General features: G+C 32.8%; 1 protein-coding gene across 1 annotated transcript; it reads right to left on the bottom strand.

The window, feature by feature from the left end:
* Positions 1–911: 911 nt before the first annotated feature.
* Positions 912–6,849, bottom strand: LOC109217247. The gene is made up of 9 exons (XM_019381478.1): positions 6,443–6,849; positions 5,040–5,230; positions 4,015–4,193; positions 3,598–3,882; positions 3,450–3,508; positions 3,331–3,367; positions 3,166–3,237; positions 2,289–2,613; positions 912–1,721 (listed from the first exon to the last, which is right to left on the bottom strand). The coding sequence occupies exons 1-9, from the start codon at positions 6,558–6,560 to the stop codon at positions 1,287–1,289; spliced, it is 1,701 nt and encodes a 566-aa protein (XP_019237023.1). The 5' UTR covers positions 6,561–6,849; the 3' UTR covers positions 912–1,286.
* Between the last annotated feature and the right edge of the window lie 7,892 nt (positions 6,850–14,741).

Below are 14,741 nucleotides of genomic sequence, written 5' to 3'. Positions count from 1 at the left end.
ATCGGACACGGTAAAACGACGCACCCCAGACCGAGTATAACTTCTAAACATCGGGAGACACGGTGGACGGTTATGCCCGACGGATAGGGGGCCGTAATAATCTCCCTCAGCCGGATATTACGGCGCGAATCACGTTCAGAACCGGTTATGGATCAACAATTACCGGAAAAAGAAGATTTGTACCTCTTTCAGACTTGTGCTAGGACTGAAATATTCCTACATATAACGGGGAAGTTTTTCTTTGATCTGACACATTGTAACACGCAATTAAAAGCAATAAAAGCTTCTTTTTTTTTTTTTTTGCATTCTAGCTACTGTTAAAGACTTTGCTCACTTGTTTTGTTCTTCATTCACGACTGGACTTGAACCGAGGGTCCAATCGAGGACGAGGTCACTGTTCAATCTAAGATCAGACGTGGTCATAAACATTTGCTTTGGTTTGATCGTTTATTTCGTCTTTAATTCATTTATCTATTATTCTTAATTATTCGTGTTGAATTAAACCACGTATCCTTTAGACCGCGTACAAATTTAATTGTTAGCCAATTTTGGGGTAAACAAAACACTCGAAATGTTATATTGCTTGTACATTAGTTAAAGTTCTAGTATGGTTTGAGTTAACTATAACCGTTGTTTTGTTTTAGTTATTCACTTTTTGTTTGTGAGTGTAGCAATGAGGGAAGGGACGGATGTAGAGGGTAAGGTATGAGTTCATCCATGATCCACTAGTTAGCTTTGGCTCGGATCATGTATATGTGTTAAAAATTCACTAAATTAAATAAGTACAGAAACCCAATAAATCAAATGAGTTATGGTAGAATCCCCAACTCGATCCGTAAAGTTCAAATCTTGGGCCCGCCTCTGAATAAAGGATAGGGAAAGCAGTACGAGGAGGGCAGCAATGCGTATGATTTTAACCAAACGGTCTTTTCTTTTATCAGTAGAATTCCATAACGACTTGTGAGCACCTCGACTATCCCACCAGAACACATACCTAGTATCGAAAACAAAACATTTTTGATATGTTGTTTCATACACAATGGTGGATGGGCTGTATTACTACGGACTCAGGGAAACCCAATACTTTTGAACATAGTATAGATATATAGTACAAAATCAGTAAAACTCTTCATGTTTAAGTTCTGAATCCGCCTCTGTCTGTACATATATTAGACGTAAAATAGAATGGCTACCAGTCCCAACTCGAAAATGGTGCTTTGCCCCATTTTCAATGAATCTCAATGCCACAGGATTCTACACTTTCTGTACTAAAACTCTGATATTATCTACACTCCAGTCTTTGGAGTTGTACCTCTTGATGACAAATCAATATTACTATTACTGCAGCTAATATTCTTGCCATTACAGCTGCTCTTTATTCGCGAAGAGAGCTTCGCAAACACTTCCTCCCTTTGGGGGCGGTTTGCATATACTATCCACAGTGCGAGACTTAGCATGACTCCAACTGAGATAACAGCTAATCCTGCATTAACAACTCGAAGATGGTGTTCCAATGGAGGGCAGTGGTTGACCGTGATGTTCCTAAACGTATCACGAACAAAATCACAGTTCTGGAGATTAAGCAATGGCGGAGCATAATGTTCAAGTGCATAGCTAATGTTGACCGTCGCCACCAACTGTCCGTACATGTCAGGAGTCAGCCTCCCGACGCTAGTGCATATTCCAGCTGCAGATACATTGCAAGTAAAGTTCTGCCAAACCTGGAAATTTTGGAAAACAGATGAATATCTTTACCAAATAGTTAATGTCTAAGGTTCTGTATAATCAAAAGCAGATCTAACCTTGGCAAGGAAAAGCGAAAAAAACTAGCAGATTAACATCTAATTCTAAATATAACCTAGACCTAATACCATAAATTCAAAGGCGAATGGGGTTTATACGTTAGTGGCTCAAATGACCTCAGTATTTTTTACATGAGTGTAGACACTAAAATTTCAAAAAATATTATGATTTTGAGAAGGATTTTTTTTTGAGAAGGTCAAGAAATATTATAATTTGAACTCATAAGTTTAAACGCACAATGAGTTCGGTGCTAAGACCCTTAAAGGTTGAACTCATCAAGTTTAAATTCTGGATCCACCTCTGCATACATCTATAAACATATAACTATAGCATCATTGTCTGATAGGTATCATCCGCGGGCGTTTAAAGCAAAACGTCTAGAGCAGATATATAGAACACATTGATTGGCAAAGGGAAGTTGGATTCATTTCCTCTAGTATAGTTTTCTTAGCTGGGAAAGGGGTAAGAGAAAAATTAAAACTTACCATTGAAGAATTTGCCATAGAAACTTGATCAGCGGGGCACGGAAGATCTTGCAATTGGGAGTCATATGGATAGCAGAGATGTGGCATAACGGGTCCTGACTGATTATAGTAATTTGAATTGGCATGATTAGATGGATTGGAATTTGCATATGTGTCGATAAATCCGTTGACAATATTTACAAGATCAACAGTGACTTGTTTGCTCTTGAACAGCGTTTGGTTTGTCGTTCTCGGGTCAACACATGGAAGGATGTTGCTAAGAGCACTTTCAGCATGAGGATTGTCCACCCACTCTCCCATTGCCATACAAGTATCTGAAATTGCACTGTAACCAAAACAAAACCTAATGATCAGCGACTCCTTCAGATCTTGGAACTATTCTCATTGTGCCACAACACATTTACATTCTTCATCAAAACCATAAATAAAACAGAATGATCGAGAAATTTACGCATGTTGGAAGCATGCGGAGACTTCACAAATCTCATAGCTGACTAAATAAAGACAACATTTTTTCTTAAATAACGATGGTGTCCGGGCCAGCTGGTGAGCACTTTGATTATTCTACTAGGTACTTGCTACCTCACACCAACACAGGTACCAGAGTTGCCCATCAAAGCGAGCAGATGCGAAGAAATAACCTTGTTTTTCTTTTTGCCTCTGCTGGGATTTGAACCATGGTCTCCCATGATTTTTGTCCCGTTACATTGACAGCTAGGTCACACCAATGGGTGTTGAATAAAGAGAACACTTTTGCAACAGCAGGAACAAGGAAAAGAAGCAGAAAAGCAGTTCCAAATTTCTCATGCAAACTAAAGCATGAAAAATACCAGTTTCTCTACTAAATGAATACTTTCGTTTAGACATTGTTCCTTACCTGTTTATGATGACAAAAACTCCATAGAGAACGAATGTAACTGCCACCAGTAACCATCCACTAATGATAAATCTGCATTAAAGCATTGGGTTGTGAGATGACGGGACGATTGAGAAAACCAAAAGACAAGCTATTATTGTATAAGCACTGACGAAGGGATCATACATGTGAATTGCGTGTTGATGGCCAAGGATAGAGAGGCCTGCAAGAAACGTGATTTCAGTCTCAAAATTAATGTTAACAGAAAAAGTTTGAGAGTATTAATTAGGACTGCTAATACGTACAAAGACCAAGAATGGAGATGAGGAGCATGACGACGGCAATAGTGATCAAAGCTGAACGCCTGCAAATTGCCATTTGCACGTTAACATCAGACCTTTGAAGCAAAAGCAAAGACTGAAAAATAAATAGCAAATTAAATTCGAGTCGTACACAGCATTGAAGACCCTTCGTATCTTTCCTGAGTTTTCATTTGTTTTATCCTCAAGTTTATCCGCTGCAGAATCTAGATCGCCATTTAGGTGATCGATATCATCTTTTACATCTGAAGGGAGGAAAATCTGGGCCACATTTACAGTTTTTGCGAGTAACAAGTATTGCGTTACATTTCTCAATGTCTGCACAGTATAATCTGACTGATTTACTACATATTTTAAAGTGTCCAATGCTTCAGCATGAAAATTATCTTGTCCAACAGAAAGAAGGACGCATCCAATCCTGTCAGTTAAACAAGAAACATGAATCGGTAACTTTAGTCAAGTAAACAAAACAATAAGGATAGGCTCGTGACAATTCAAATGAGAGAATATATGTATACAGAAAGCAGAAAGTCAAGTCTTAGATTATTACGCTGCAGCACATGTCAAGACAATAAGCACAGCCAGGCAAATATTCTGCGAAAAATGCCATTCTCTGCCTCTGATGTTGAATTTCCATCCGCAGCAATAATGGACGACAAGAGCCAAGCCAAATGAAATAAACCAAAGCAGAGCAAGTATGATACCAGCAAGGCCTGTAAAACCAACAGACTGTGGAAGCAAAGTTAAGAACCTCATAAGCTCACTGCCTTCTAAATGAAAATTCGCATCTAAAAAATTAAAGCAAGTTCATCCCAAGATTTAAAATAGGTATACAGAGTCGTATAAGATGCAATACACAAATTTTCAGTAACCAATCTAACTTCCACCAAGAATGCAATTTTCCCTTTCCTAGAGGTCTTTTTACCCCTTCCCGTCATGTTTCCCATCTACCTTCCCTTCTTCTGCTGGGAAGAAAATAAGCCATTTGCTCTCAACAGAAAACAATAGACAAACCTAATTGCAATAGTATAATACTAGACCATCCCTCTTTCAGCAGCAATTTTTCCATCACCCTGCACTGAAAACTTTTCAACTGAAATAAATGATAATACCTTATCTTCTGCAGTTTCTATCTGGAATTTTCCAGGTCAAAATTAGTTACTCAGTCACAAAGTTCAGTAGATCATAAAATAGCTAGGGACTTGAGCTTAAAGTCGTGTCGGGACTCGGGACCAGTATCAGAATAGCAGACAGAGGACCACCCCACCCTTCCCCCAGCTAAGTGGTTGCACTCAATCTACATTACTTTGGTCAAATAGAATTGGGCAGGGGAAGTAAGAGCACAAACGAGTGATTAGGATCCAAAACAAACAGAATACTGAGGTGCAAAACCAGAGGATATCACAGCTCGGACAAAGAAACTTGATGAACTGTATAAACTACAAACAATTAATGAGAAAACACAGGCATCAGAGATCGTAAACTATAGCAAAAACGTCGAACACATACATGATTATACATTTACTAGATAAATCAAGGACATAAGATGGCGAAAAGAGGGAGGATGGTGCTTACGGCCCAATAGTGCTTATTGGCAATATCCCATCCACCTCTGTATTTGTGGAAACCAGAAAGAAAGTCCGGTCTCCTCGTCCTGTTTCCCGCCAGCACAAGCATGCCAACATGCCCATCGGCTGGTCCGGGCGCTTGTGCCATACCTGCTGAGTCCAATACTCCATTCTTCCATGATTCCAAATTTCCCTCCCCTATAATTTTTCCACATGGTTAAAACTAACATAAAAGAGAACCAATATGGAAATGATGAAAATTACTCATCACCTAAAAGGCTAAAAGAACCATTTTTTAACACATAATCATTATATAAAAGCATTGAGAATAAGAAATACAGTTTTGAAGTCCTTACAGATCACCAAAAGACTTTATATATTATTAAATCAGATGTGCAAGTGAAACGATTTTGAAGCAGAAATTACACAGTAAGAGCAAAATTACCCTGAGACAAATTAAAAAAGAATACTTTTTTTAAAGAATGATCATTGAAAAACTAATACTAAAACTTCATAACAACCAAAAGAGATCAAATCATGAATTGCCAAATAGAACTGTCCATAATCAATTAGAAAATGACTTCCCAATTGCAACAACCACATACAAAAAGTTAAAAACAAATCCCAGATTCCTAATATTCCGGAATATGGGATTACAACAAAATTTCATTCCAAGAACCTTTTTTTTTTCCTTGTTGGCATATATAGCCATAAAATGAACACCAAAACCACCCGAACTAATGTCAAGAACCCCTTCAAATAGAAAAACCCCATATCAATAATTCACCTTTTTTCACAATACATAAAGCCAAGAAACTAGATATGATCAAATGACTCACCTAAGACTCAACATCAAGAATTCACCTTTTTCGCAATACAACAACAACATACCCAGTGTGATCCCACATAATGAGGTCTGGGGAAGGTAGTAACGCAGACCTTATCCCGCCTTGTGGAGATAGATATGTTGTTTCCAATAGACCTTCGGCTCAGTAAAGCCCAAACAATAGCCAACAAGAAAGTGAAAATGATCAAATGAATCACCTAAAACCCAACATTAAGAATTCACCTTTCTCGCCTTATAAATAGCTAAGAAAGTGAAAATGATCAAATGAATCACCTAAATTCCTAAAACCCAACATAAAAAATTCACCTTTTTTCACTATAAAAGTGGAAATTATTAAATGACTCAATTAAAATCCAATATCAAGAATTCACCATTTTCACAATATAAACAGCCAAGAAATTGGAAATGATCAAAATGACACACCTAAAACCCAACATAGAAAATTCACCTTTTTCACTATAAAGTGGAAATGATCAAATGACTCAATTAAAACCCAATATCAAGAATTCACCTTTTTCACAATATAAATAGCCAAGAAATTGGAAATTATCAAAATGGCTCACCTAAAATAGACTTGAAAGTGTCTCTTGGTAATGAATCAACAGGAGTTGAGCTAAGAAAAATGGAAACAGCAACAAGAATGAGAGTAGCAGTAAAGAATGAATAGCCCCTCATTTTCATCTTACAGCCACTCTCCAAATCTCACTGCAGCATATGAAACAACACACACACACACACACAGTATCATGTGCTTTTTCAGTGAAAAATAAGTGACCTCATTATTGTTTTTTGGCTATACAACTAAGAAAATCTCAGAGTGAAGTGAAGCCACTAAGTTACAAAGATCTGAGATTACATATTTTTATAGAGAGAGAAGAGTTCACATGGTGTGAGGTGATAGAGAGAGAGAGGTGAAAAAGGCGGGTGTGTGACTCTGTGTGTGTGTGTGTGAATGAATGAATGAATAAAGTGAACATTTGTGGAAAAAGAAAATATAGAAGCTGAATCTATAGATCACAAACATCTGCTTTTGGACTTTTGTGCTTTTGCACTTATTTTATTGGTTGATTAATGAATAGTAGTACTAATTTATAATTCCTTTTTTAGTTGAAAAAAATATTGTTGATAAAGATTAGTGCTGGATTTATCAGACTTTTAGTCAAAGTGAACTAGTACAAAATTTATTTGGTGATAGCTTGTCGTACCGGATTTATATAATGTGATTTTTATTTACTGTGTAATTTATGAATTATTGTACAATAAGTAGGTTATCTAGTGTACACGCGAAAAATAGCAGCCGCAGATTTTTTTCCGAAGAAATTCACAAAAACACTACAAAATTTATACATTTCACTTGGACAATATTACCCCTCGATCGATTGCAAAAATAAATCTTTAAGTATTTAGGAGCATACCTCTAGGTTATAAATCAAGATTTATATTAGTAGATATTTAATGTTTAGACTATAAATATCACATTTCATATCAATTTGATATTCTTTTTATCAAATGTTACTATATAATTTTAACCTTTGTGCGCGCACATATAATATATAGTCATGTTAAATGTGAAAATTTATAGTTTGCAAATTCTTTCCGCATGGTGATAAATAACTAAATTTATTTCTTACAAAATTCTGAATCTAAATAAAATTTTGACTTAATTAATTAAAGTATTTTTCAGTTGGCAAAGAAGGCTAGCAATTTTAAATGGGATTTAATTGAGCTATTGTTCCAAAAAAAAAAAAAAAAACTTGCCAGAATTAATTCTTGGAAATGTACTTTCTAGTTTTCTTTTATTTTTGGACTTCCATTAATAGTTAAGTGAGATCTTAGAAGGGTTTCTTTAAAATTGGGAAGTCCATGTGAAATGGGAAACATAAATAGACGTAACCTAGTGAAACAGAAGGATCACCACATGCTTTATTATGGTTTAATTGATTAATTATTTATTAAATAGTTAAAAAATGGGAATTATTAATTGACATCTTTTCCCTTTGAAGAAACATCCATTTCAAGAAAAGAATTGAGTGTGCGTTAGGTGCACTATAACATTGAAATTGATTAAAGTTAGTTCCATTAACGAATCTTTAAGTTTTTTTCGTTTACACTATTTTGGTGGAATAATATTACGATGGTTTATTCGATTATTATAAGAAAATATTAAATAACAAAGCATATATTTAATTTTAAATAAACTGAGATCAATTATATGAATTTATGATGTATAGACCATGCATTTCATAAGAAAATACCAAAAAGTTAAAATATTAAATAAAGATTAACATTTTTCGCCTCCATACTTTACCTTTTCTGGGAGATGAAAGAATTAAAAAAAATATGGAAGAATTCTTTTAATATAATTCAAGACAATGAAAATCTTGGTTTAGTCTTGTTTTAGCGACAATGATCAAAATTCAAAAGAGTTTATAACCTTCTCATCTAATTTAAGGGTAAAACTATGATCACAAGTTGAACAATAAGAAAAAACTATGTTGTTAAGTTCCTTCATTGGAAATAACAATTTGTACAAAAGAAAATGCAAATATTGTAAGGCAAATTTAAAATTCAACAGCCAAAATTGTAATTTTGTCAATTTCTCTGTCTTGATATTATTTTGCAATAGTTAGTTCAACAGTTATTAACCTTTCTATAGTGATTTTTACAAGTGGCATTTGTAGCTAAACAAATTTGTTAAATAAGTTATAGTAAATGAAATACTCCACTTGATAAGTGTCTCTCTCTTAATTCATGTTCAGTTGGTTATTAATGAGTTGTATTAATTTCTTGAATTGTAAATTGTACTTATCTGATATTTATTATGTGTATTCAATACTTGTAAAGATGAATTTTTGTATTTGATGACAGTATGTGCAGATACAAAATTCAGCATATAAAATACAAGTTCTTATTTTGAAATATTTGTATGATGAGTATTAACAGCTGTTTGGAAAGCCACACTGAAAATGGATTTGGATATAATTGGGTGTAATTACACAGCTGGACATGTTTGTTTGGCCAAGTAATTACTTGGTCAATATGGAATTGAGTGTAATTGGAGGGGTATAATTACACTTTCTAATTTTCAAGGGGGAGGTGAGAATTGGTGGTAATTACATTGTGTAATTACAAGGTTACGTTTTAGTTTTTTTTCTTTTTTCTTTTTATTTTAATTTATTTTCTTCATAAATTTTTTATTTCTATTATTTTAACTTTTTAATTTTATTTTACTTTTAATTTTTGAAATTTTAAAATATATTTTTCTTTTTACATTATTTATCTTTTATTTCTCTATTTTTACTTCTTCTGATCAATGTAATTGCTTATATTTTATTTTTTGTTTATTTTATTATTCTATTTTTTGAAACTACACCTCATAATATTCGAAATAATGAGTCATTAACAAACTAGGCATATAATGAGTGATGCAATTAAAATAGAATTTCGTTGTTCAATGTGGTTATAAACTTATTATGTTTTCTAATCTTAAGTTTTAGTGGAACTTACTATTATTATGTTGGAATTTGACATATGTTAAACTATTTTATTTTATTTTATTTTTGAATTTTGAATTTGTGTTATATTCATGGTTCCAATTTGCTTGTTTTGGTATTATTTGCTCACATTGCATGTTGTTCATTTTTTAGTTAGAATTGATAGATTAGTTTTGTCAAACATTTGAATAATGTTATGAAATTATTTTAAAAAAATTAATTTATTTTATCAAACATGAATTCCATGATGTTCTTACAAGACGTATATTTTTAGTTTTTATAAGTATCTAAACTAAATATTATTAATTTGAAAATATATATAAATTATCTTTATAATATTAGTCATAAATATATGATTACTAATTAATGTATATTCACGAAAAAATATACATCTTAAATATCAAATATAATATTATTTATACTCATAAAACTTTATAGGCACATATTTATTATATTAACTTTTAAGTTTTGGTAATTATTTTATTCAAAATTTAGTCTAACTGTCTAATTACACTTGTGCAATCAAACAGTAAACTTGTAATTACAATATGACAAACAAACAGGTCGTCATAATTACATAATTGTGTAATTACTAGGTTATATAATTAGTAGCCTAGTAATTACACCAATTCTAGTTACCTGGTGACTTTCCAAACAGGCCCTAAATGAAATACAATTTTACTTTACTGTCTTCCTTTCAACTGAAATATTTTTTCTAACTTCAATCAAATACCAACGAGCCATCTATTGAGTTAACTATTTTTCTTTCTTATAATTTAAGCCAATATAAAAAATAGTACAGCGGACAGAATTAATCTGTATCCGTGCTTATGAAAGATACTATGTGCTCTATTGAATTAGTTGAGGCAGAGATAGATTCAAGATTTTAATTCAGCTTTAAAGTTCTTAACATCAACTTTACTATATTTTTTATATTATAGGTTTAGACCTATCAGTTATTACAATTTTAGCATATTTTACACATAAATTTATGTTACATGTCGAAAATATTGGGTCATGAACTCGATAATAGAACATTACCTTTGCCCTTGAGTTGAGGTGCACACAAACTGATTCGAAAATCGTAACTATTACTCCCCAAAAAGAAGACATATTAATCAACAATAACTAGCATAAAACAATGGGATGAATCATGCATGTTATTAAACCAACAATTTGGTAATGCACATAATATGCATGAAAAACAAAAACTATAATTTTGGTTCTCTTCTCTTTTTAGTTTTATTTATTTTTATGTCAATATTTTTTTTAATTTATTTATGGGCTAGTCTAGAAATTCCAAGGAACACGAGAAGGATTGGCACGGCAGTCAAGAATAGTAGGCCCACGTGAGGGACATTACTTCGATGTGGGCCCAGAAATTGCGGGGCCCAAGCGGACTTAAAAGCTGAGCGCCGCGTATGAACAGGATCTCCACTGATAATGAACACAACACAAAGACTACCTAATTTTGTACATTTTCAAGTCAATTCTTTTTTTTTTCCACCAAACTTGAGCTTAATAAATAGGTTTAATTAATTTTACTTGTAAGAAAACCTTTAAACATCGGGTCGATATACAACAAATTCGGTTCAGTTTTACCACCTTTGGTCCATATCCGTCCCAAGTTAATTAATATTAACTTTAGCTCAAAATGATTGTCTCCAAATAATTATTTTTCAAGAATTGTATTATTAATTATTTTCAACTATATTTGAATATTTAATAAGTAATAATTTTCAAAAAATATTTAATAGGAGTAACTTAATAAATTGTACTTCATATTTATTTTTTAATGAGCTTGAAAAGAGATAAGACGATAGTTAATTAGACAGAGGAAGTACGTATTTTAAGTTTAATTTGATGTTTTCATAGTCTAATCATGACGATTTGGACTAGCAAAATCAACTTAAAATAGTTAATTGTGACAAAAAACATATACAGTTGAATTGAGTGCTTGGTTCTTTATATTTAATACATACTAAATATTCTTTTATTCTTAAACAAAGGTCTCGATCTTGAATTTTGGGCCTGATAATAGAGTCGTTTTTTATAAGAAATACTTTACTTCTAAAGTGAAATTCTCGGAACATCAAAATTAATCGAATTTAAAGCAGTACAAGACACCGAATGAGAAACAAATACCTATATATTGAATGAACTTTGATGAAATAACAACGTTTAGGTCATAATAATAATACGAACGATTCACGGCCTAATATTGTCAAATTCAAGAATAAAATACCTACTATAGAATATTAGAATACCACTTTTGAGACCCTTTAACAGTGTAGTATTACGATAGATTTAACACTTTTTGGGTCAATGTAAAATTAAAAATTAAAATAAAAAAGAATCATACGGATTTCGTCATTGAACTTATCCATTTCTAATTAAAAGCTTCTATATATTACAATATTTGATTACGTTATTATTCTTTTTTAATTCAGTCCAGATCCTATTATTCTTCTCACATACTTTAGCAGACAAAAAAGATGAGGAAATTTGTCTCTACTAGAATGGAGGAACAGTGGGAAACTACTTTATGTTTTTTTCTTTTCTCCTGGTTTTCTTTCTCCTTTACTTAGTGGGAAAACTAGCAAAGAAATATCAGCTTCTTTATATTCTTTGAATGTGGAAGGATCTCTTGCATTTTATTGTAATATTTTTTGATCTTACCCGTGATCTTCTGATCACATGAAAGTAGGCTATAATTCGAGCAGTGAAAATAATAGCTTATAAAATTGTAGGGTAAAGCTGCGTACAATAGACCCTTGTGGTCCAGCTTTTCTTTGAACCTCGCGCATAACAAAAACTTAGTACACTGGACTACTTTTTTTTTTTTTTTTTATCTGAATTGAATTAACAAGTTGACTAATGAACTATATAACATGTTATGTTTGGAAAATTATTTCTCACTTAAAAAAGAAAAACAACAAGAAGAAAGACCATGGATAAAGATAGAGACGAAGTCAGTAACTTTTGCTTAAACTCTCTATTTGCTTTAAAGAATTTATTAAGTATTTAGAAATATTTATATGCTAATTAAAATAAATTAAAAATTCGATAATAATTTAGAACCCGTAAATTTTAAATTATGACACTGCCACTTGATAGAGACGTATACCATCTTTGCCATGTTGTGATGAACACTTTACAAAAGGCTTACTTTATACTTTATGTAGTATTCACGAAATGGATATATATAAAGAAAGAATATAAAATATGTACACAAATTGAGTCACTTGACATAAGCTTTAAGCTGCCTTTTACATGCCTACGTGCCACAACTTGTACTACAAGTGCATGTAATCTCAATGGACAATGAATAATAATCTTCATTAAAGAAAAGCCAAAAAGAAAAATACATTTAAATTATGGATATTAAATATTTTTAAGGGGTCCCTAAGAAAATCTGATCGTAAAAAAAAAGGGTGGGAGTCACAAATGCTTTAAAGACAAATAATATAGACTGAAAATAATAAATAGATTATTGATCGTGATATTGAAGAGCAAATCAAGATTAATGTCCCAAAATAAAGGAAGTAACCAAATTGGACCATCTATTTGATCAATTTATTGCTTTTAAGCTTTGTTGATAGTGAAATGAATAATTGAATAAATGGATAGACAAATACATGGACCATAGCTTATAGCTTTACGTGACTTTTTGGTTTTCCAAATTAGAAATTTTAAATATACAATTCTTTACTTAAGTAATACAATTTTGCCTGCTTTTGGCTTTTACTTTGTTTGGGTATGGTCTATAACTCGATAACACCAAAAATGTTTCGGAATAAAAAGTGTTAGTTGTTTTTTTCCATCTATTTTAAACCTTGACGAGCAGAATTATCGGTTAATTATTGTGTTGGTCTCCACAAAATTATTGAAATGCACATAATATGACTCGAATATCACCGTTATAAAAATATATTTGTAACTTCGTTTTGCAGATTACCAAACATTTATCATTGATTAGGACATGGAAACAACTTCAATACCACGTAGTTAAACTAAGGTAAAGTCCAAAGAAATCACAACAGCAAAAGCATAGGTTTCATAGATTTCTTTCAATTATTAGTTTTCTTGAATAGCAATATTTCTCTTTAGGAAGCACTGTTAATCTGAAGTAGTCTGTGTTATAGTGACATTAAATCTTAGTATAGACAAATCAATAGTCAAAGAGATAAATGTTAATATCCACACGATTTTGTAAAAGAGAATTGCTACTTAATTAAGGATTATCAGTTAAGACTATAGTTAAGTTGACCCTAAATACATGAAGCTTTTCTTGTCAAAAAAATCTAATTGTAAAATTAGTTCACACACTCGCCAGGGTAGCCGAGTTGGTTGAGCAGGAGATACCCCAAATGGGAGGTCGCAAGTCCGAAACTGATGATAGACTATAATTACGTATTTTAGTCGATTATTACTGTCACGACCCGGATTTCCCACCCTCGGGAGTCGTGATGGCGCCTACTCGTAAAAGCTAGGCAAGCCACGAACTTAGAAATCATTAACTCTTTCATTTTAATCCTTTTTATAAATCATATCAACAAGTGGCAAACGTTTAAATAACATCGGACAATTAGATTAAAGCGGAAGACTTAAACGAAATAAACTAAGCAATACGGAAATCCACATATGTCTCTACCCAGAAACTGGTGTCACAACATTCACGGACTGTCTAAGATCACTACATACAAATGTCTGAAAGAAAGAAACTCCGTCTGTTTCGGTACAAGTGATAACAGAATCATTAAAAAAAAGATAGAAGAGATGCCGGGCCTGCGGACGCCTGCAGGACTACCTCGGGATCTCGGTGGACTGAAGGCTGGCTCCCGAACTACTGCTGCTGACCAAACGCTGCTCCGGTATCTGCACACAGTGCAGAGTGTAGTATCAGCACAACCGACCCCATGTGCTGGTAAGTGTCTGGCCTAACCCCAGCGAGGTAGTGACGAGGCTAGAACCAGACTTCAGATAAACCTTTGTAGTTATATAATATACGGCGGAAGAATAAACAGGTAATAAGCAGTTTAAGGGGGGATTTTTTCTCGGTTTTGTCTGAGTGCTGGGGAGATATAGTAGTTTGGTCCTAGTATTCCTCTTGCATAGTCTAATGCTTCAGTGAAGTCATTATAACCTTTGAAAAGTCCGTTTTTACTAAATCTTTAATAGAGTCTAGTACTTCCAACCATGTACTAAAAAATCCATTTGTCTTACCATGTATAACTATATAGTATTTAAATCTTTTTTCTTGGTTTTTGTCTGTAAAATACTGTCCTAAGGCATTAAGAGCCGCTAATAAATATTTAGTTTCTTTTTATTATATGCTATCCATAATTATCAATTAAACATCTTTGAG

Source organism: Nicotiana attenuata, unplaced genomic scaffold, assembly GCF_001879085.1.
Source record: "Nicotiana attenuata strain UT unplaced genomic scaffold, NIATTr2, whole genome shotgun sequence".
NCBI classification, from domain to species: Eukaryota; Viridiplantae; Streptophyta; class Magnoliopsida; order Solanales; family Solanaceae; genus Nicotiana; species Nicotiana attenuata.
The sequence above is the reverse complement of the archived record's forward strand: the minus strand, read 5'-3'. Positions and strand labels throughout refer to the sequence as shown.